Below are 24443 nucleotides of genomic sequence, written 5' to 3'. Positions count from 1 at the left end.
TGTGAAATCTGGGAAGGCAGTTGGAAAGTAACTGAGGCATTGGTGATCTAAAGACATGGGCTAGGTTAAGGCTTTTACTGTAAGGGCTTACTTAATAATATAGTTCTTGCCTTCATTACAGTCAGCAACCAAGAGAAAACTTGGCCACGTCACCTGTGGCTTTACATAGGCATGCAGAACAAGAAGGAATTGTTCAGATACAGTATTGCATGTTATGCTTGGGCATAGTGCCTTGGATTCAAGGATATCCTACTTTAGATGCCTGAAGTTTGAACTTTTATAAGCAGATGAAAATTAGACACAAAATCAGCTGTTTGTGTGCAGTTACTGTGTGCTCTGTTGGAACTTAAGGCTAAATTTAAAACGATCTTCATCTTTTGTTAAATGAAGAAAAGAGAAGACACTGGTCACTTAATTTAGATTGTGCTTTATGCTTTATGTTAGTAGTTTTCAGTTTGCCTGGTTCATGAACTTCCTTGAGATGGAGGTTGTACTTAATTCAACTTTGTGGCTGTGTTGTCTATTGTAGCGCATTGAGATGTTGATTGAGTGAATGACTAAATGAAAGAACCCCTCAGGGGCACCTGGGTGGCTCAGTTGGTTCAGCCTGTGACTCTTGAATTCAGCTAGGGTTATGATCTCACGGTTCCTGAGATCAAGCCCTGCATCGGGCTCTGTGCTGACAATGAGGAGCCTGGTTGGGATTCTGTCTCTCTCCCTCTCTCTCTGCCCCTCTGCTGCTCACATCCCGCTCTCTCTCAAAATGAGTAAACTTTAGAAAAGAAAAAAAGAACCCCTTAGAACACCAGCTTGAATGGTTACCATAGACATGCACACACGCAGACAGACCAACTCTCAGATTCAGCAGTCAGAGGAAGACTTATTTTGTCATGTGTCTCTGCTGTCTCCCAGAGCCACGCTTCTTAAGAGAATTATTATCTAAGTCTGGAATTGAAATACAGTCCCTTATCAAAGCAGCTGGCTTTGTCTAGGCTTTCTCTTCATCTTCCCAGCATTATGGGAATCTTGGTCTTTTAACGATTGTATATGTATAAAATCACCGCAATCCTTTTGAAAATGGGGAGAGTTTGAATTTTTAAATGAATGTGTGTGTATGTGTGTTCCTGCATATATTTGTTAAGACCAAGTACTGTCAGACTATGCTCATATCTTTGGATAGCTGCTGGACTGGTGAGGCAGTTCACTGAGCATCTGAGTGTAGCTCAGTGCTAGATGGGGAAAGTGCTGGGAGTAGTGCGCCTGGATCACAGCAAGACCTGTGGACAAGGTGGAAGATTGTGACCTATATCACTGTCTTCCAAGGTCTGGCTGGCATTAGACCTGGATGAAGTTTTTACCAGCTCTTGGTCAAATTAAGAAAATGCAGCTTTTTTCCATAGAACTAAATTGATTTTTTTAAGTTTATTTTTGAGAGAGAGAGAACACAAGTTGGAGAGGGGCAGAGAGAGAGGAGACAGAGAATCCCAAGCAGGCTCTGCACTGCCACTGGAGAACCCAAAGCTGGACTCAAACTCACCAACCGTGAGATCATGACCTGAGCCAGTCAAGAGTTAGTCACTTAACCTACTGAGCCACCCAAGCGCTGCTGAGCTAAATTGATTTAAAGGATTGTCCTATGTTCTGGGATTTTGTCCTTCCAGCTTCTGGTGTAGATATATTCTGTTAAAGGATGGTGACAATAGCTGTGTTTTTAAAGGAGTTTTTAAATTAACAAAATAAAGAAGGTTAGGAATTCTGTGTTGGTTGCCTGAATTGTTTTTGTAGTATACCTAATTTGTGGAATCTGAATTTGATGATGTTTTCATAATATCATAGGTGCAAATTAATGAGTACTTACACAGAGATCATCATTAATCTTGTCTGCCTGGGAGTCTTTTCACTGTCTTCTGAAAACTTCACCCTCTCTCTTTTGACACATTGGTCTTCCAAATCCCCACACAGCCTCTAGTGTCCCCAGCAAGGATAACAACCCATCCCAGACTGCAAGAATGGGCACAGTTCTGCCTCTGGGTATTTTCAGATTGGTACTAAGCAAAGAGATACTTTTTGGTAATTCTTCCAGTGATCATAGTTCAGAAAACCTGCCCCGAAGAGTGAAATCACATGTTGGAGAGAGGCAGAGTCACACCACTGGGGGAGACTTCCAAAGGTGTTAAAGCTCCTCGGCTTCGTTTCTGACCCTTCAGCTAAGATCCTTAACTAATATATAGTTTCCAGGTTATTCCTCGTAAAGGCTGTTATCCAGGAAGCACCAGTTTATTATCTTCATGTGACAGATGAGAAAACTATAGTTGCACATGTTGTTACATATAAGTAACTTGCCCAGTATTGCACAGCTAGCAAGGGCAGAGCCAGAATTCTGAGCCCAACTCCCAGCCTGAGCCTTTAACCACTACGCAGCAGGGCCTGCCTGACCTCCCTGGTGACATTAGGGTAGATTTATGCTTTGGAACTGGAGGGAGGGCGGATTGGATGTCCACCTAGAAGTTATCTAGTAAGGTGAAAAGAGCTCTGTCCTTGGCTATGCCCTTTCCACAACAGTGACAGATTTTGACCTAACTTGAGCAACTTTGCGACTCAGCTGCCAGAAAATGGACCGTCTTGGGAGGCAGTGGACTTCCTGTCGCTGGCTGTGCCAAAGCAGAGGCTGGTGGAATGCCAGCGGCTTTGTCATGAAGTTGTGAGATTTGTAATAAGTAGGCTTAATGGCCTTTTGTCTCTTCTAACTCTGCAACAGGATCTTTTTAAGGATCTGTGATGTGGGAGGGAGGATTTGAGGCTTGGAACACTATGGCTAAGAGTAAGGAGTTAATTGTTCAGCAGGTATTGGATGCATGTTCCACACTGTTTGGCAGAGGAGTAAAAAGCTAAAAAAAGTTGGGGTCCTGTCGTGAGACAGTTTCTGTTTATTGGGGGAAATGCTTCAGGAGAGCAGAGGTTAAGAGAGCTCAGAGGAGGGTCACCTAAGCGAGATTTTTGGGGAGAGGGTGTCAGGAAATGACTTCTGCTCTGCATCTTGAGTGCCTGCTAAGCCTCAGCCACTGTGCTAAGGCTGTGTCTGCTCAGCTCTTTCCCCTTCCCATCTATAATGCCAGCAGGGCTTTTCAGCATTGAGATTAACTGTTAGATCGATAATGAATGCACTCATTGTCTGAGTCTTTTGTAATCGGATCAGAAAAGCATACGACCATGGGCCATCTGGAAAATGAAAATAGCCATTGTTGAGTAGATGTCTTGTTTATATATTTTTTTAACGCATTCACTGTTTAGACCTGTTTTATCTACTGTTTTTGTTTTCTGCCTCACTGTAGTTCTTATGTCTTCACTTGCATTGTAAATCCCTTAATGGTCCCCTTTCTCTTTCAAGTGTTTTATGTTTTGTGTTGTTTTTTATTTTTATTTTTTAGTTTGTTTATTTTGAGAGAGAGAGAGAGAGAGCATGTGTATGAGCTAGCACAAGCTGGGGAGGGGTAGAGAGAGAGAGAGAGAGAGAGAGAGAGAGAGAGAGCGCATCCCAAGCAGGCTCCACACTGCCAGCGCAGAGCCCGACTTAGAGCTCAGTCCCACAAACAGATCATGACCTGAGCCGATATCAAGAGTCAGATGCTTATCCAGCTGAGCCACCCAGGTGCCCCTTTGTGTTGTTTTTTAATACCCTTTTGTAGATAAGCTTTAGAGATGATTGTAGGCTGATTTTCTGTAGTATTTTAATTCATACGTACGTTACTTTTGAAAGTCCGGAAGGACTTATAACTCCATTTGGTGCAGTGTACCGTGTAACCATTGTGTTTGTCCCTCACCTATAGAGCCTTCAGGGCTGTTGTCCTTAGGCTGCTGCTGCGGTACCATAAGCCAGCATTTTGCTACTCGCTTCCTCCGTTCTGACCACCAGTCTCTTTGTACCTTAGCTCCTGCTCAGAAACTCTTTGTGAACCTGCACAGGTAAAATCCTGCTTAACCAGGATAAAAATCCAAATTCTGTAACCTCTATAATTTGCTAACACTCCACCTTGCTGACCTCTGCACCGTTTCCCAGTGTTGATACTTGCTTCAGTCAGGCTGCTTCCTTTCTCTCTTCCAAATGCCTGTTTGCTTGTGTAGGCCTTTGTTACTATTTTATCACATGTTCTCTCTATCTCAGTCCTCTTCTGCCTGCAAGATTTCCTTCTGGTTTCTTCCCAGAGTCTGCACTTCTAACTGTCCTTCAGCCCACATTGTGGGTGGCACCTGCTGGAGGTGCTGCTTGATTACATGCTTTTTTGTATTGTGTGACCTGCAAAATTGGACTCTTTAGTATCCACGAGGGCATCAGAGTTGCACATGTTGTTACATATAAGTAACAATGTGTTTGTCTTCTGTATAGTTTCAACCTCCATTAGTAATTTTTAGGCCACTTAAATTCCTGAATTTATCTATAGCTAAGGTTAACAACTGGTCCCACTTTGCTCATGACTATCCTGTATTAGTGCTGAAAGTGCTGTATGCCAAGCCTCCCCTCAGTTCCAGACAGCCAGTCACCATATGTAAAGCCATATATTGAATTCTGCTTTGGGCCTAAATACATTCTATAGGTTAATTAGCCACTCTACACAGTAAAGTTTTGTCTTAAACTATTTTCCAAGATTAAAATGTATGAGAAAATTAAATTTTATTCATCAAAAATGGATTGATTTTCTAAATGTGTAAGGTATCATGAAAGATAATATGAAATTCTTTGGTTCTCCAGAAGTTAAAAACTTAGCTATACCATTTTTGGAGATTTATTAATTTTACTTCCTTTCTTATTTATTTTTACACATGGAAGGGTCTTAAGAAAGCAAATTTTGATTCCTTCCCAGATGGTAGTAGAAACTCTTGACCTATCATCTTCTGATTTAGATAGCTTTTTCTGTGGTGCCTTCTGCTTACCCCACAGTGAAGCCAGTTTCCTACTTTGTCTTCTATGAGGCCTCCCTGTGGCTTCCCTTCAGTGGTGTGCTGGAAAGTGCTTGGTGGTGAAAACCCTCCCACCAGGTCTGATTGCAGGCTGTCAACTTGGGAGCACAGAGCTAGGGGTGGAGGGTGTGGGGGGAGGAGGAACTCGATGGTTCTCATGAGCCAGTGCAAGCCTTCCAGCACAGCACTGCTCTGCCACCTGAGAAGCGCAGGCGCGCGGTCTCTGGGAAAACTTCATGGTCTCCTGGAGTTTTGAAGCTTTTGTTAGGTGTTTTTTTTTCCTCAGGGGTCACTAATTCAAGACACACCAAGGACAGTCCAGAACTCTTCTATTTATGTATCTGTGCTCTCTAGGAAAAGGCCATTTTGTATCTTTTTCTTTCTTGTTTGTAAGCTAGTGTTGTGGCCCACAGGACTGCAGTACATAGTAGCTTTAACAACTCCTACCCAGTGTTACTTCTTTCTTACTAAGTATAAGCAGAAAATTATTGTGAGAGCAGATAGCCGTGTTACATGACCCAACCATTTTAAAGACTGATTCCATGTGAGTGAACATAATTTAGTGTCATCAAGTAAAACTCAAGCCAGGTTAACTTGACACTTAATTATACGTTTATAATAATAAGACCCAAATAGAGCATCTCCCCAGAAGTGCCCTCCTTTTCTTCCCCTGCCCCATCCCGCCCTACTGCTCTTTCTCTCCCAAGGGCTTATTCCCGTTTTCTGCTCTCAGAGCTGTGTGACACTTAAGTTTCTTTAAAAGACCATAGCATAGAGTCCCCCTGTTCCACTTTTGTTGTTGTTACTTTTCTATTTCTTGTCCAGTTTTTTCTCAGTTTTACTTTTAAATAAGCTGGATTTATAAAAGAGTTGTATAAGAGTGCAGATAGTTAACATATACTGTTCACCTAACTTTCCCTAATGTTAACATCTTACATAACCTTGTTAAATTGAGCTAAATTAAAAAAAATTAGTATTGTTATTAACTAAATCGCAAGTTTTATTCACATTTCCATAGTCTTTCCACTGATGTCTGTTACTTGTTCCAAGATGACGTCTGGGATACTGTATTGCATTTAGTCATTATGTCTCCTTAGTGTCTTTAGTCTGACAGTTTCTCCATTTTTACTGATAGTTTGGTGAATTCTTTTGTGTTGGTGTATTGTTTTGAAATGTCTTCCCTCACCCCCTATTCTCCTTCCGTACTTTCTGGCATTCTGGAACTACCAAAGACTCCCAACTCCTCTTTTTGTTTTCTCTGCCCTGGCCCTGGAATTAGCTGTTTTTGCAAGGAGCTCTAGTTCCTTCTGTTGGAGAATGGTCTTAAATACCAAGATCTGTGTGCTGAATGTGCTTTTAGGCCTGGAGGGGACAGAGTAGAAAATATGCAAGTGTACTAGTAACCTAAGTATATACCCATTTCTTTATGTCTGCATCCATCTGTGTATATGTGAAAGTTCTCACTTAAGTAACCATGTCTAGCACAGGGGAAGGCAGACTTTCTGTAAAGTATCAGACAATAAATGTTTTCAACTTTGGAGGCCATAAATTCTCTTTTGCAAGCACCCAGCACTGCCTTTGTCCAATGAAAGGAGTCATAGATAATACACAAACAAATAAGCATGGATGTGTTTCAGTAAAGTGTTACTTACAAAAACCAGGTCTGGACACATTAAATGTATTCTCTTTTTATCTTTGTCTCATTCTCAACTGCACTCATGGACTTGACATTTTACATTTGTGCCACCAGTAAGAGAATCATGTTGCTAGAGAAGAAGGGCTGTTCTAGAACGTGTGCATCATAAATACAATTGACTGATGGTACTAATGAAGTTGCCATGTCCTGTCCAACAAGACCTCCCATCTCTTTCTGTCCAATATTACATTCTCTTCCCTTCTCAGAAACCTAAAATCTTGTGGCATAGCTATTTTTTAAGTAAACTTTTGAATATAACATTCATAAGAAATATATATGAATCTTTAGCATTACAAATGAATGAATTTTTGTAGCACTGTTTGAAGTCTTTGGGCAAGTGAGTTGGCTAGTTAAGAAGAGTGGCACAGGGGTGCCTGGGTGGCTCAGTTGGTTGAGTGTCTGACTTCGGCTCAAGTCATGACCTTGCAGTTCGTGAGTTCAAGCCCCGTGTCAGGCTCTGTGCCGACAGCTCAGAGCCTGGAGCCTGCTTCCGATTCTGTGTCTCCCTCTCTCACTACCCCTCTCCCACTCTCTCTGTCTCTTTCAAAAATAAATAAACATTAAAAAAAAAAAAAAAAAAAGAGTGGCGCAGCATGAAGTGATTGATGTAGGTTATACTTTGTGAGCCAGTAGTCTTACTTTGAAGAAGTCCGTGTTATAGGAGTAATATCTAACTCTGAGAACTGAGAACTGTGAATAATTAATGCAGGGTTGTTTTTTGTTTTGTTTTGTTTTGTTTTGTTTTTCAAGTTAAGGGTTCTCTGTAATTGGTAACGAAGATTTCTTGGTGGGAAGAAAGGTTGAGTATTCACTAGTTCACATTCTGTTATTGGAAAGCATTGGGTTCAAGGAGCTATGGAAGATTTAAATTTTATGTATTTGAACTATTTAATGAGTTTCAGTGTATATTTTTGTCTTTTCAAATTTTTTTCTCATTAGAATCCAGTTAAGAGTAGTACTTTGACTCTTTAGTTCTGTTTTTATGCTTCCTGTATTTAGATACAGTACATTTCATTTTATGTAAGCATAGAGAAATACTGAAAATTTTCTTCTTACTAGTTTAAAAAAATTTTTTTTTTAGAGAGAGCACAAGTGAGCAGCGAGAGGGACCCACACGCACACACAGAGGGAGAGAGAGAGAGAGAGAGAGAGAGAGAGAATGAGAATATCTTAAGCAGGCTCCATGCTCAATGCAGAGCCCAACACAGGGCTGGATCTCATGACTGAGATCATGCCTTGTCCTAGGCATTTGTCTAGGAACTGAAATTTCAGCATTGAAGAAAAATCAGCCCATCTTCTACCCTCATGAAGTATATGATCCTGAGGGTGGGACAGGCAGTGATTTTAATATATATATATACACACACATATATATCAACAGTGGCTGTGTAAATGCTAGGAATTACAAGTGTATGATGCTAGGATTGAAGGATTTAATCTAGTCAGGGAGATTAAAACAAGGCATGGGGGGGGGGCATTCCTGAGAAAGTGATTAGGCTAAAGGAGAAGAAAAGAATATTCCAGGAAATGGGAACAAGATGTGCAAAGACTCATGTGATGGAAGAAGTAGGATCCCTAGAAGGATTAAAAGGGCACTGTCGCATGATAGTGAGGAGGACAGTGTTAGAGGGCGAGAGGCACAGGGCCTCACAGGCTATGTGAAGGAGGCTTGGTTTCAGGATGGACAGCTACTCAAATGGTATAAGCTGAGAACTTGACATGAGTAAATTTCAATTAAATCCTCAAGTGAATGTTAGGTTGCTGTTCTTATAATAGGCTTATGCATTTTTAAGTATAAAAGTTATTGCAATTCAAATTTACTATAACATTAGTTTTGTTGAGAGAAAGATCGTTTTGAGACGATAGTTGCATTCTTGAATTGGTAAGTATTTGGGGCCTGTCCGCAAACAGGTTCTACCACCACTGTTAAGGTTTTCATAATGATAGTGCAGATGAAGTAGATCAGTACCCTCACTTGTCCACCATTGACTCTGGAGGTGAATTGCTTAAAGGTGTCCTTGGGTCTATTTGAGTATTAGATCTTGAAATTAAGGTTTATTTTAATGATGACCACACTTTAAATTCCTGTCAAAGCACATTATAAATTTTGTTTTGACCTCTTATGTTTCTTTCTTTAATCTTCGCTTTTAACTCTAAAACTATATTTTAAAGTTTTATTGGCGGGTAAGTTCAAATTTGGGTGCAGAGAGACACTCACTTTAGCTTTGTGGAATATACCTTATTTAAAAAAAATTTTTTTTAATTCAATTTATTTAAAAAACGAAAAACTGTTCTCACCCATTTCTCCCATCCTCCACCTCTGGCAAACTAATTCTTCTCTGTACCTAAGACCTTGGGTTGTTCTTGTTTGTTTGTTTGTTTGTTTGATTCCATATATAAGACAGATTATGCAATATTTGTCTTTGATTTATTTCTCTTAGCATAATGCCCCCAAGGTGCAAGCATGTTGTTGCAAATGGCAAGATTTCATTTTCTTTTTCAACTGAATAATAATCCTGTGTGTGTGTGTGTCTGTGTGTGTGTATCACATCTTCTCTATCCATTCGTCCATTGATGGACACTTACATTGTTTCCGTATTTTGGCTATTGTAAATAATGCTGCAGCTACATGTGGGTGCAAATATCTTTTCAAGTTATGTTTTCATTTTCTCTGGATGAATACACAAAGGTGGAACTGCTGGGTCATAGGGTAGTTCTATTTTTAATTTTTGAGGAACCTTTATACTGTTTTCCACAGTATCTGCACCAGTTTACATTCTCACCAGTAGTGTACAAAGGATTACCTTTTCTCTACATCCTCGACAACACTTGTTATTTCTAATCTCTTTGATAATAGCCATTTCAACAGGTGCGAGGTGATACCTCATTGTTCTTTTGATTTGCACTTCCCTGATGATTAATGATGTAGAGCATCTTTTCATTTTCCTGTTGGCTATCTGTATGCCTTTGGAGAAATATTTATTCAGATCTTCTGCCCATTTTTTAAATCAGGTTTGGTTTTGTTTTGCTGTTGAATTATATGAGTTCTTTATATATTTTGGGTGTTAGCCTCATATATATAATTTGAAGGTATTTTCTTTCATTCATTAGGCTGCCTTTTATTCTGTTGATAGTTTCTTTTGCTGTGCAGAAGCTTTTTAGTTTGATGTAGTCCTACTTGTTTGTTTTTGCTTTTTGTTGCCCTTTTGGTGTCAGATTAAAAAAATTATCACCAAGGCCTATGTTAAAGAGATTACAGCCTATGTTTTCTTCTAGGAATTTTAGGGTTTCAGGTCTTATATTCAAGTCTTTTTTTTTTTTTTTTAAATTTATTGTCAAATTGGCTTCCATGCAACGTCCAGTGCTCATCCCAACAAGTGCCCTCCTCAATGCCCATCACCCACTTTTCCCTCTCCCCCACCTCCCATCAACCCTCAGTTTGTTCTCTGTATTTAAGAGTCTCTTACAGTTTGCCTCCCTCCCTCCCTCTGTGTAACTTTTTATTCCCCTCCCTTCCCCCATGGTTTTCTGTTAAGTTTCTCAAGATCCACATATGAGTGAAAACATATGGTATCTGTCTTTCTCTGTCAAGTCTTTAATCCCTTTTAGGTTAATTTTTGTGTATGATGTAAGATAGTGGTTCAGTTTCATTCCCTTGCATGTCACTATCTAATTTTTTTTTTAATTTTTAATGTTTATTTATTTTTGAGAGACAGAGAGAGACAGCATGAGTGGGGGAGGGGCAGAGAGAGAAGGAGACAGAACATGAAGCAGGCTCCAGGCTCTGAGCTGTCCGCACAGAGCCCAACATGGGGCTCGAACTCACGAACTGTGAGATCATGACCTGAGCTGAAGTCGGACGCTTAACCAACTGAGCCACCCAGGCGCCCCTAATTTTTTCTTTTTAAAATTTTTTTGTTTTAGAACAGGTGAGTGTGGAAGAGGGGCAGAGGGAGTGAGTATCTTAAACAGGCTTCACACTCAGTGTGGAGCCCAATGTGGGGCTCAATCCCACCACCCTGGGATTGTGACCTGAGCCAAAATCAAGAGTCAGACGCTTAACTGACTGAGCCATAGGTGACCTGGCTATCTAATTTTCTAAACACCATTTACGAAAGAGACTGTGCTTTCCCCAGTATATATTCTTGGCTCCTTTGTTATAAATTAATTGATCACGTATGTGTGGGTTTATTTCTGGGTTGTCTATTCTGTTCCATTGATTTATGTGTCTGTTTACCAGTGCTGTATTACTTTAATTACTATAGGTTTGTAATATAGGTTGACATCAGGGAGCATCACACCTTCAGCTTTGTGCTTTTACAGGATTGCTTTGGCTTTTTGGGGTCTTTAATGGCTCCATACAGATTTTAAGATTGCTTGTTCTGTTTCCGTGATAAATGCCACTGGAATTTTGATAGAGATTGCATTGAATTTGTATATTTCTTTGGGTAGACGGGACATTTTAAAAATATTAATTCTTCCAATCATGGACATGAGATATATTTCCATTTATTTGTGTCATTTTCAGGTTTTTTTCATTAATATCTTCTAGTCTTCAGTATACAAATTTTTTACTTCTTTGGTTACATTTATTCCTGGGTATTTTATTCTTTATGATGTAATTGTAAATAAGATTGTTTCCTTAATTCCTCTTTCTGATAGTTCATTATTAATATATGGAAATATAACAGGTTTTTGTGTATGGATTTTGTATCCCACAACCTTACTGAATTCATTTATTACAGTTAGCAGTTTTCTGATGAAATCTTTAAGGTGTTCTTCTGTATATATGTATATATATCGTGTCATCTGCAAGTAGTGACACTTCATTTTCAGTTTAGATGACTTTTTTTTTCTTACCTAGTTTCTGTGGCTTGGAGTTCCAGTACTACATTGAATAAAAATGGCAAGAGTGTGCATCCTTGTTCTGTTACTGATTTTAGAGGAAAAGCTATCAGTTTTTCACTATTGAGTATGATGTTAGCTGTGGGCTTGTCATATATGGCCTTTATTATGTAAAGGTATGTTTGCCTCTGTATCTGCTTTGTTGAGAGTTTTTATTGTAAATGGATGTTGAACTTTGTCAGATTCTTTTCCTGCATCTATTGAGATAATTACACGATTTTTATCCTTCGGTTTGTTAATATGTATCACATTGACTGATTTGCAGGTGTTGAACCATCCTTGGATCCCTGGAATAAATCCCACTTGATCATGGTATATGGTTCTTTTAATGTATTATTGTTGAATTTTTCAGTTTGCAAGTATTTTGTTGAGGATTTTTACATATATGCTCATCAGGGATATTGACCTATAATTTTCTTTTCTTGTGGCATTCTCGTCTCATTTTGGTAATTGATCCAATTTATTGGCAATAATAGAGTCCCCAGCTATTACTATATTGCTGTCTTATTTTTCCTCTATAAGTCTGTTAATATTTTCTTTATATATTTCGGTGCTCCTATGTTGGATGCATAAGTATTTATAAATATTATATCTTCTGGTTGACTTTTTTATCATTGTGTAAAACTCTTATTTGTCTGTTATCACAGTCTGTTTTAAAGTCTATTTTGCCTGAGATAAGTAGAGCTACCCCACCTTTGGTTTACATTTGTATGGAAAATCCCTTGTTCCATCCTTCTTTTTCAGTCTGTGAGTCTATGATAGTTAGTGTATAGATGGTTCTTGTTTTTTTTTATCCATTCATCCACTCTATATCTTTTGATTGGAGCATTTAGCCCATTTACATTTAAAGTAATTACAGAGAGGTATATGTTTATTGCCATTTTGTTAAATTGTTTTCTGGCAGTTTTTGTAAGTTCCTCTCTGTTCCTTTCTTCTCTTGCTCTTTTCCTTTGTGGTTTGATTACTTTCTTTAATGGTAAGCTTATATTCCTTTCTCTGTATCTTTTGTGTATTTACTATAGGTTTTTGATTAGTGGTTACCATGAGGCTTGCATATAATAACTTCTGTCTATAAACAGTCTGTTTTAAGTTGATAACAACTTAAGTCTGATCCCATTGTAGAGCTCAACATTATTACTGTTCCCACCCACATTTTGTTTTCGAAGTCACGTTTTACATTTCTTTATCTTCTGTATCCCATAACTAAATATTGCAGTTTTAGTTCCTTTTATTACTTTTGTCTTTTAACCTTCTTAGTAGCTTTAGAAGTAATTAATCCACTACCAAAAAAGAAGTAACTAATCCCCTACCTTTACTATGTGTTTATTTTTTCAGTGAGATGTATTCTTTCATATGTGTTCTTGTTATTAATTAGTGCCCTTTCTTTTCAGCTTAAAGAAGTCCCTTTAACATTTCTTGTAAAGCCAGTTTAGTGGTGATAAACTTCTTTAGCTTTTGTTTGTCTGGAAAATTTTTTATCCACTTCTAAACAGTAACTTTGCTGTGTAGAGTATTCAAAGTCAAAAGAATTTTCAGCACTTTGAATATATGGTGTCCTCTCTTCTGGCCTGTGCAGTTTCTGCTGAAAGGTGTGATGGCCTTATGGGGTTTCCCTTGTAATAGCAAGTTGTTTTTCTCTTGTCAGAGAGAGAGAGTCAGAGACAGAGAGGGAGACAGAGGATGCAAAGCACACTCCGCACTGACAGCTTAGAGCCTGATGCAGGGCTTGAACTCAGGAACTGTGAGATCATGACCTGAGCCAAAGTCAGATGCTCAACCAACTGAGCCACCCCTTCCCTTGTTGCTTTTAATATTCTATACTTGTTTTTATCTTTTGACATTGTAATTGTAATGTGTCTTGGCATGGGTCTCTTTGGGTTTCTCTTTTTTTTTTTTTTTTTTTTTTTTTTAATATAATTTATTGTCAAACTGGCTAACATACAGTGTGTAAAGTGTGCTCTTGCTGTTAGGGGTAGATTTCCGTGGTTCATTGCTTACATACAACACCCAGTGCTCATTCCAACAAGTGCCCTCCTCGATGCCCATCTCCCATTTGCCCCTCTCCCCACCCCCCATCCACCCTCAGTTTGTTCTCTGTATTTAAGAGTCTCTTATGGTTTACCTCCCTCTCTCTCTGTTTGTAACTATTTTTTTCCCCTTCCCTTCCCCCATGGTCTTCTGTTAAGTTTCTCAAGATCTGCATATGAGTGAAAACATATGATATCTCTCCTTCTCTGACTGACTTATTTCACTCAGCATAATGCCTTTCAGTTCCATCCACATTGCTGCAAATGGCATGATTTCATTCTTTTTCATTGCCAAGTAGTATTCCATCATATATATATAAACCACATCTTTCAGCACAGAGCCCTTTGCAGGGCTTGAACTCCTGAACTGTAAGAGCATGACCTGAGCCTAAGAGCCACTCAGGCACCTTATAAACCACATCTTCTTTATCCATTCATCAGTTCATGGGCATTTAGGCTCTTTCCATAATTTGGCTATTGTTGAAAGCACTGCTGTAAACATTGGGGTACATGTGCCCCTATGAATCAGCACTCCTGTATCCCTTGGATAAATTACTGGTGCAATTGCTGGGTCGTAAGATAGTTTTATTTTTAATTTTTTGAGGAACCTCCACACTGTTTTCCAGAGTGGCTGCACCAGTTTGCATTCCCACCAACAGTGCACAAGGGTTCCCATTTCTCCACATCCTCTTCAGCATCTGCTGTTTCCTGAGTTGTTGATATTAGCCACTCTGACGGTGTGAGGTGGTATCTCAGTCTGTTTCCCTGATGATAAGTGACATTGAGCATCTTTTCATGTGTCTGTTGGCCATCTGGATGTCTTCTTTGGAAAAGTGTCTATTCATGTCTTCTGCCGGTTTCTTCACTGGATTGTTTGTTTTTCAGGTATTAAGTTTGGTAAGTTCCTTATAGATTTTGGATACTAACCCTTTATCTGAAATGTCATTTGCAAATATCTTTTCCCATTATGCCGGTTGCCTTTTGGTTTTGTTGATTGTTTCCTTTGCAGTGCAGAAGATTTTTATCTTGATGAGGTCCCAGTAGTTCATTTTTGCTTTTAATTATTTGGGTTCCTCTTATTGGGAACTTTCTGAGCTTCCTGGATGTGGATGTTCATTTTCTTTTCCGAGTTAGGGAAATTTTCAGCCATTATTTCTTCCAATAAAATTTCTGCCCCCTTTCTCTTCTTCTAGGAGCCCTGTGATGTAAATGCTAGCTATTTGATGTTATCCAGTAAGTCCTTTAAGCTGTCCTCACTTTTTCCATTCTTTTTTCTTTTTGCTATTCTGATTTGGGTGGGTTCTACTGCCTTGCCTTTGAGTTGACTGATTTGTTCTTCTTTTTTATCTAGTCTCTTGTTGAACCCCTGGGAGTATTTTTGGTTCAGTTATTGTGTTCAACAGTTCTATGACTTCTATTTGGTACTTATAACTTCCATCTTTTTGTTGAAGTTCTCATTGTGTTCGTGTGTTCTTCTCCCCAGTTTGGTGAGCTCTTTGAACTCTTTATCAGGTAAATTACTTACCTCTATTTAACTAAGTTTTTTCTCTGAGATTTTATCTTGTTCTTTCATTTGGAATATTCCCCTGTTTCTTCATTTTTCCTCGACTCTCTGTGTTGGTTTCTATACAGTAGATGAAACAACTACATCTCGAAGGAGTCTTCAAAGACTTGAAGTCTTGAAGTCTTGAAGGAGGGTCCTTGTATAGGAGGTGAACCTTATTGTTCTCCCCTACCCCAGTTCTTTGTTGTCTCTCAAACTGTCATGCTTGTCCAAACGGCCTATTATATTTTTAATAGCTTCCAGTAGTTTAAGATGTGCCAAACCTGTCAGTGTTCCAAAGGGGGGTTCTCAGCACCTAGATTCCAGCTGACTGGAAGCCAACCCTCTGGCATCAACTTTTTAAGATACACAAATGTATATAGTCTTGTGGGACCACAAGTGTAAGCCCTGCTGGCCACCAGAGTCGGAAGATCTTTAGATGTTCCCTGAGTAGCAGTAGCAAAAATCAGGGCTCTAGACAAGTGAATAAACACTTTTCTGGATGACACTGGCAGGCTGAAGAAAGGCAGAGGGAGAACATCAAGATGGCCCCCACAAGGCTGCTTTCTTCGAGGGCAGTTCTGTAGACCACTAACTGTATGCCAACCTGAAACCTGCCCTTCAGGCCAAGGCTCTAGCACAAGCAGAGAGGTCTCCTTCATAGAAAGACCGAGGGTTTGTGCCTGTCTCCTGGCTGCACAGCGTCCTAGGGCTGGTAGTGTGCCAAAAGCCATCTCCAATTGCCACAGTTTCATGGGACCCAGGAATGTAAGAGCCTCACCAGAGCCAGGTGATCAAGGGATGTCCTCGGGCAGCAGCTGCAAAACCTGGGGCTCCAGACATAAAAACCAGGGCACCAGAGACATGTAAAGCTCCCCACTAGGAGATACTGATGCTGTGGAGTGCTGCAGAGGATGACCACAAAGACAGCGCCCACCCTCCGCAGTCGCTGGAAAGAATTACAGTCAGACCCTGGATGTGTCTGTAATTAGAAACCTGCCTCTCAGGCCGTAGTTGTGATGATTAGCTAATGGTCCTCCTTCACAGAAAGACTGTGCTTCTGGGTCTGTTGCCTCTTGCTATGCTCTGAGGGTAGCAGCTGTTCAAGAACTCTTTCTCTGTTGGTTACAGTCCTGTGACTGTAAAAGACCCAAAAGTGTAAATCCCACTGGCTGCCAGAGCCACATGATGGAGACCTGTCCACTGGCAGCAGTCACAAAAATCAGGGCTCCAGGCAGGGGCATGTGCTCCTTTCTGGGTAACATTGACCATTATAGTCCTGTGGGACCAAGAATGCAAGCTCCCCTGGCCTCCAGAGCCAGGCAGTCAAGAGGCATTCCCTAGTTGGCAGCCACAAAAATTGCGACACCAGATGCATGTAAAAGCTCCCTTCTGGGAGATACTGGTGATGTGGAGCACAGCAAAGGGAGTGTGCAAAAATGGTGCCCACCAGTCTCTGTTTTGGGAGAATGTTCCAGCAGGCTCCTAGATAAGCATGTTAGAGTAGATGCCTGCCCTTCGGGCCAATGCTTTAATATAAGCAGGTGATCCTCCTTTAAGTCTGGGTACCATTGGCTGCCTCTGACCTGGGCCCTCGGGTGGGTGAGTCTTAAGTGTCTGAGCCTTTTAAGGGCAGCTTCTCAGATCTTTATCGTCTTATGGGTCTTATTGGGACACAAGCCTCGTTGGTTTTCAGAGTTTCTTGTTTTGGGGTCTTGTCTCTTTAAGGATTGCCTTAAAACTTGGGATGCCTGTTGTGTAACATTTGAACTCTTTACTCTTCAGGGAGAGCCTCTGGGTTTTGAGTTCCATCCTCATCATGGGTCACCATGCAGGGATGCCCCACCTTCTCTTACCTGCTTCTATATGGTTTCGTTCTCATTTGCCCAATGTATAGCCATCACTCAGCCTTCAGGTGTTGTTGGGTTTTTAAAAAATATTTTGAAATGTTTATTAATTTTTGAGAGTGTGTGCATGTGAGCAGGGTTAGGGCAGAGAGAAAGGAAGACAGAGGATACCAAGCAGGCTCTGCGCTGACAGCAGAGAACCCATTGTGGGCTTGAACTCATGAACCATGAGATGGTGACCTGAGCCGAAGTTGGACGTTTAACCACCTGAACCACCCAGGTGCCCTGCCTTTACTTTTTTGTCTTTTTTGTTTTTAACGGGAAATTATCTACATGTAGCTATAAACTCTGTTCGTGAGAGGAGGTGAGTTCAGGATCTTCCTACCTTGCCATCCTGAACCCTATTTACCAATAATAGATTACATTATTAATTTTTGGGTTAAACCCAAAGTCTGTTTCTCATCCCTTAGGAAAGGAGTCAAAGACATTGGTTTGGGATGTAAAATCACATGTTAATAAAACACAAATATTCCATCCAGTAATACTCTGAAGGAGTATAGTTTATTTCTTCTCCAGAATGCCTTTCAGTAAATGATAGTGGAAGGCAGTATCACATAGTATTAAAGAATGCAGGCTCAGTTTCAGCTTTTCTGGTTGAACCATCTCAGACCTCTAAGCTCTTTGTGCCTCAGTTTTTGTACTTATAAATGGGGGGCAGTCTCTTGCTGTTACTGGTACTGTTGTGAGGATGGAAACCCATGGTGCCTGGCTCCTGTAAGCGTCCCTTCTTACTGTCGTCATCTGGAAGTAGTCCTTGTAGGCCACACAGTGACTAGACATTTTATGGTATAGTTGTAGCTCACACAATATTTTTTTTTTTAAAGGAGAAATTGTCGTAAATGAAGTCAACTTTGTGAGAAAATGTATTGCAACAGACACAAGTCAGTACGATCTGTGGGGAAAGCTGATCTGCAGTAACTTCAAAATTTCCTTTATTACGGATGACCCAATGCCATTACAGGTGTGTTTCATTTGTGTGTTGTTTAATTGTATCAAGGATTTGACTGTAAGGAGTACATATAATTCCGTAAAAAACAGGTGTGGAAAACTATAATAAAATCATTAAGGGATTAACAGTGTTGGGAATTTATTATATTAAAATTCAAAATAAAGTTTAAGAAGAATGTTGGGACTTGAGGAACAGAATTAGTGAGATGTGAGTCACCTTGGTTTTTATCCCCTGTGATTATTGCTTATGTATCCCTTTCAATAAGGGAGTTCTTATTTTCTTTCTTCCACATCTTAAACTGCTTTTAAAAATAAGATGTCCATTTTTTACTAGTCATAAAGAGAAAAGTTTATTTAGCAAAAAATTTTGTAAGTGCAACACATTTTATAGATTTCATAGTATTTTTAACTAATTCCTTTTCTGAAACATCAAATTCTAGTTTGAAATTTCAAAATTTCTAGTACAGTTAGAATGAAGAAAAATACGAGTAAATTTTTTCCTTAATCACCCTCTTGCCATTTTATGGTCTCACTGGAAAACGGTAGTTCCATATAATTTTCGGTTTTTAAAAGTTCAGATGTTCATTTGATTAACTTTAAAATTCTGGACTTTTCCTCAGCTTTTCTATTTTGATGTGTAAAGTGTTAAATACTTTTAACCCCTGGATTTTTATTTATAATAGTAATTATTCTCTACTCAAATATTTGGATATTAATTATAAACTTTTGACTGAAGTCTTACTCTAGGTAAGTATATTTCATACAGTCATTCATTAATTTACCAAAATATTTACTATATATTTGTGTGTTTATTGCAAGATTTTGTAGGTATATTTAGACTAAAGGCATTTACAGATACCTAGTATATAGATACACTTGCTTATTTGGCTGTAGACTAGGTTTTCCCCTTTGTTTTTAGCTTCATTTTTATCTCTGGCCCAGACTTCACTGTAAATGAGATGCATATACTTGAAATAGCATACATCTGATACCACTAATAGCCAAATAAGCCAGTGCTCTACTGACAGCAGGTTAATAGTGTCAACTATGTTCAGAATTTTAAAATGAGTATAAAACATTTGTTCACAAGTTTAAAAAAAAAAAAAGTTATAATTTGCCTAAAGATTATTCCCAGTAGAATTACTGCTCTCAAAAGAGTTACTTTTTTTTTTTTAATGTTTATTATTTTTGAGAGAGAGAGAGAGAGAGAGAGAGACAGAGTGTGAGCAGGGGAGGGGCAGAGAGAGAGAGGGAGAGCGGTCAGCACAGAGCCCAATGCGGGGCTTGAACTCACAAACCATGAGATCATGACCTGAGCTGAAGTTGGACACTTAGCTGATTGAGCCATCCAGGCACCCCAAAAAGAGTTACTTTCTAAAGAGTGATTTTCTGAAATCTCCTTTGTAAAATCAAAATCTGATGACTTAAGAGTCCCTTTTTCTTTAATATTTAATGACAGTTTAACCAGAACTAGACATGTAAATGGTTGCCTATGAAGTGATTGACAATATTATATATCTGAGGTATTATAATGATATTGTATTGTAGTGTACAGTTTAACCTCATATATAAAAGTTTGAAGAGAAAGGTGGAGAGAACATGAACACAGCATGCGTTTCTTTTTACGACTGAAGTGTGTTCTAAGATACTCTATCATTAGAATTGTCATAGCACTGCAAGCAAAAGCTTTTTATTCTTTTTAGGGATAGACATCACAGTTTCTCATCACATTTGAAAGTAAGGCTCTTATTACTATTTGAGGTTATTGGGAAAAGACTTAACATGAACATAATTTTTTATTTCAGAAATTCCATTACAGAAATCTTCTTCTTGGTGAGCATGATGTCCCTTTAACATGTATTGAGCAAATTGTCACAGGTATGTAGTCTTTACTCAGTCCATGAAAACTGATTCTTCTTAGGAAGTATTGCTTAAAGAATCAGATACTTGGGTTGGAATTTATTTCTATAGGTTTACTTCCCCCTCCCCTTTTTTTTCAGTCCTAAGAACATTAATGAAAGAGAGAGAAGTCAATAAATTATTATAATTTTTTTTAACATTTATTTATTTTTGAGAGAGCGCTAGCAGGGGAGGGGCAGAGAGAGAGAGAGGGAGACACAGTATCTGAAGCGGGCTCCAGTCTCTGAGCTGTCAGCACAGCTGACACACTCACAAACCGTGAGATCATGACCTGAGCCAAGGTCAGACACTTAACCCACTGAGCCACCCAGGCACCCCATATTTTTAAGTGGAAATATAGCATATATAGCTTTTTGTGTTTTCTGAATATTTGTCCTCTCTTTAATTAAAATTTTAAGCATTAAATGTGTCTTAAGTGGTTTGTGCAAAGATCATTTAAAATCTAGTCAAAAGCAAAGTTAACACCAATATCCTAAAGCTCTAGAAGTTGTAGGCAGATAGGACAGATTCCAGAGAAGCCGTGCTCAAATGGTGGGTAACTTAATTATTTTCAGTAATAATTTGTTCAAGTGTATGAAAGGCTGGGTAACAAGAAAGAATTTTTACACATTTTTTCTTTATTTTTTCATTTTTAGTAAATGACCACAAGAGGAAGCAGAAAGTCCTAGGTCCCAACCAGAAACTGAAATTTAATCCAACAGAGTTAATTATTTACTGTAAAGATTTCAGAATTGTCAGATTTCGCTTTGATGAATCAGGTCCTGAAAGTGCCAAAAAGGTAATATTATTAAGCTTTATCAAGTTCTGTGTTTCACACTGTATTTACCAATATCAGTTCTGTATGGAAATTCTCCTTTCTCAGTTGCTCAGACTTTTTTTTAGGGGAAGTTATCAGATATCTCCTTAAGTAAAGTCAAAACCAAGAATGTTAATAGAACTATTTCCTTGGACTAATTTATGACTGTTTTAAAGTATTCTGTATAGTTGTGGGGTTTTTTTGTCATCAGCTCCTAATATACCAAAAACTGTGATGTGAAAATTAGTGTATCTTTTGCATTAAGACCAGTACCAGCTGGTTTCTTTCTTGGTTAGAACTTTAGAAAATACCTCAGAACTTTATCAATGAACTAAAGGCTAGACTTAAGTTACCGAAGGGTTAAGTAAATATATAGTTATGGGAGAGACCCATAGTCTTTAGTGCTGTAAAGAAATCATAGTGAATTAATTTGAGTGCTATTCACAGGAACAGCTAAAAACTAGGGACTTTTTCATTGGCTTTGTTTTTCTCTTGCCTTCTGGGGAATGTTTTTTGCCTACTCATGGAATAAGGTTCATGACAGAAATTCCTACTTCCTTCATCCCACATTTGGCTTTGGCCAACAAGTGAAGCTGGTGGACCTAATGCCCTACCAGCCCATCTATATGGTGCAGCAAATGCAGAGAATAATAACAGAATTTTCAGGAGAAGCCTGCTCCTACACATTGGGAATAAAGGAACAGTTTTCTTAGTGAAGTGGAACCTTCTTGCAGAAATGAGACAGCTTTTACACCACGAAAAAATGGGTGCATTTGTTTTCCATGGTTGGTAGACTTACCGCAGTGAATTTTCTGATGATTTCAAAATGAGGCTGTCAAAAAATTCTTAAGGCAGCTGTCTTCATACACTTTGGTGGTTTCTTCACAGGAAGGCAATCATAATAAGATAAATGTCTGAAAGTGCTGGACCACTGGGACTAGATAATCGAGCAGGGTGATGGTGGACTCTGTGGCTAAAAGTTTTCAGAGGGAGTCTGTGAAACCATCTTCCAGCATGCTGCATTTTTGAAAAGTCAACTAGATTGCCTTTTTTTTTTTTTAAATGTTTGTTTTATTTTTGAGAGAGCGTGAGCAGGGGAAGGGCAGTGAGAGGGAGAGAGAGAATCCTAAGCAGGCTCTGTGCTGACTGCGCAGAGCCTAATGCAAGGCCCAATCCCACAAACCATGAGATCATGACCTGTGCCGAAATCAAGGGTCGGATGCACAACTGACTGAGCCACCCAGGTGCCCCTAGATAGCTTTTTTTTTTTTTTTTTAATGTTTATTTCTGAGACAGACAGATCATGGATGGGGGAGGGGCAGAGAAAGAGGGAGACACAGAAAGAGAAGCAGGCTCTGAGCTGTCAGCACAGAGCCCGATGAGGGGCTCGAACTCACAAACCATGAGATCATGACCTGAGCCGAAGTCGGTCGCTCAACTGACTGAGCCACCCAGGTTCCCCATCCCCTAGATAGCTTTTAAAACCCCTTTCAGCTGTTCATTTCTGCAGGTTGTGATTTTGGCATTTTACTAATTTGAGATGCCCACTCATATATAGAAAGACTTCAGGCGTAATTAGGCAATAGACTGTATATAAAACATTTTAGCCAAGTTACTTTCTTGAGCTAAAATATATATGTGTAATTTAAAGCATCAAGAATCTGCTTATGCAAACCTTAACTTCAGGATGTATAGCATTTCAAGAATAGGGACACCATAGAACTTAGGAGATTTAGTTAGGACAGGATTTTTTTTTTTTTAGAAATTGATACAGTGGCCCAATATTCTTTCAGAAAGTTTCCTTTTCTCCCACTCTCAACTGTATTTTTCAGTTGACTCTATTTCAATAATTGGAAATCATAATTATTTGGCTTTATTCTTGAGCCTTCTAGTATATACTTGCTGGTTATTTTTGATGTGTGAGGCAGAGTGCTTAGTTGAGAAGATAGAGTGTGAACAGCTGAAAATTAAATAGTGGTACAAAGTAGTGACATAAAAGATGTTTCCACATAAGTGAGTAGTTGCCAAATGAATGAAACAGATGAGTGTTCTGGAAATTCAGGATATCCCTTGTGCTGCTGGTAAGTGATGGAGGGGGCCGCATTGAACGGTCTACAAAAACAGCCTAGTCCAACTGTTTATGCCTTTTCCCAAGACCAAGTTTCTGGCAAAAATCCTTTTCCCCACTATCTTAAAATATTAAAAGGATGTAACCTCAGGCCTGAAGGAAATGCTCTTTTTGTCTTTTGTACAGTCATGTTGGGGGGAAGGGAGGCACAGGAAAAAAATTAGAGGCAGTAGGAATATAAATAAAGAATTTTTTCCCTAATTTACACATTTTCAAACACAGAGAGGTTAAGGCGTGTGCTGTTAAAGCTTACTGGCTTCATGAGTTAAAAATGAGAATTCTAGCATAATTCTTTTATTTGAAGTGAACAAGTTTTCATCTAAAATTAGGTAACAGTTGGAAAGTTACAGCTTGACTATATCTCCCAGAAACTTTGCTAAATTTTCTCTGGAAATGCTCTGATTTTTTAAGTTGTTTTAGGATGCACGTTTTAAAATGCAGTGTTTCAAGATGCATGTTCAGAGTTCTTTGGTGGGTAAACCACTGATTAGCTTTGAAATACTAAAAGCATTTATATTTCTGTTTGAAATACAAGATCTCAGAATGCTAAATTGGTTCACATTTTGTTAAATGTTGCTCTATAGCCTTCTGGTAGTCTAGTTACTGTTGCCTAAATTATGTTATGACAAAATTAGATGACATTGTGCTACTGCATCCATTAGCATTCTTCATTATCCTTGGTCTGTCACAGGTAAATAAGGATATTTGGGACAGATCTGTATAAAGAAAAAAGGAATTTGATAATGCAGAATTTGGACACCTAGCCTCAAAGCAACTTGAAGTCACCATTTCCTTTTGTAGAACCTCTGCTCAAAACTGAGGGACAAAAAATATATATATTTTTCAATGATTTATCACTTATAAAATATATATATATATATAAAGATGGCAAGTGAAATATTTGTCCTTTGTCTCCACTTTATTCTCAGAATACTTGGTGGTGAACTACTTGTTCAGGCATACTTTCTAGAAGTGAAAATTCAACCCATCTATAGATTTTAACAATAAGTTGGCCTTTCCTGAACTTTTCTTTTTCTTTCTTTTTTCTTTTTTTTTTTTTTTTTTTGCCTTGAATATGAGACTTAACTCCTTGGTGGCTTTTTAGACCACAAAAATATAGGAAACCAGTTTTGTGTGCCAGTGTGCTAGAACTTGATAAGGTTTGAGCTTCCCTAGGGCTGCACCCCTGGCTGGTCTTAGAGGAGAAGCCAGCTGTGGGTACTTCTGGCTTCTGTCCACAAGAATCAGTCTTGGCCCAAAAATCACTTTAGAAGTAGTTTACTTTTTTCCTCCAATAAAATATTTACCGTAATTCACTGTCTTTAATACCAAGATACTCTCATTCTTTATAATAACCAGTGCAAATGAACTATTTTCAGGAGCAGTTTTTAAAGATGTAGAGATTTTCTAAAAATTTTTAATGCTTATGGAGTACATTACAAAATTAGAATAATTTTACATGAAAATGAGACCTACTTTTTTAAGTCTTTGAAACTCTCAGTGACAGAAGCTAGGAATGTGGACATAAGCTTTTTAAAGAGCGTGTATGAAAACGCTTGAGGGAGAGGAATGTTGGCTTTATTTCTCTTCTCAAAGTGTCCTACATAACAGCATGAT

General features: G+C 38.8%; 1 protein-coding gene across 2 annotated transcripts in view; it reads left to right on the top strand.

Moving 5' to 3' along the window:
* Window positions 1-24443, top strand: part of MTMR10 (myotubularin related protein 10) — a 54848-nt gene that overhangs the window by 2882 nt on the left and 27523 nt on the right. The window contains exons 1-4 of one of the 2 annotated variants that reach the window (XM_019460044.2): window positions 17249-17338; window positions 17859-17995; window positions 19788-19860; window positions 20538-20680. In XM_019460044.2, the coding sequence (XP_019315589.2) occupies window positions 17984-17995; window positions 19788-19860; window positions 20538-20680 (228 nt within the window). In that variant the 5' untranslated portion in view covers window positions 17249-17338; window positions 17859-17983. Of the gene's footprint in view, window positions 1-17248; window positions 17339-17858; window positions 17996-19787; window positions 19861-20537; window positions 20681-24443 lie in introns of those variants that run through there. The other variant, XM_019460043.2, reaches the window with a different exon arrangement.

The sequence above is a fragment of the Panthera pardus genome, unplaced genomic scaffold, assembly GCF_024362965.1.
Source record: "Panthera pardus isolate Hobbes unplaced genomic scaffold, ASM2436296v1 HiC_scaffold_24, whole genome shotgun sequence".
NCBI lineage: Eukaryota > Metazoa > Chordata > Mammalia > Carnivora > Felidae > Panthera > Panthera pardus.
This window is presented reverse-complemented; position numbering and strand designations above follow the sequence as displayed.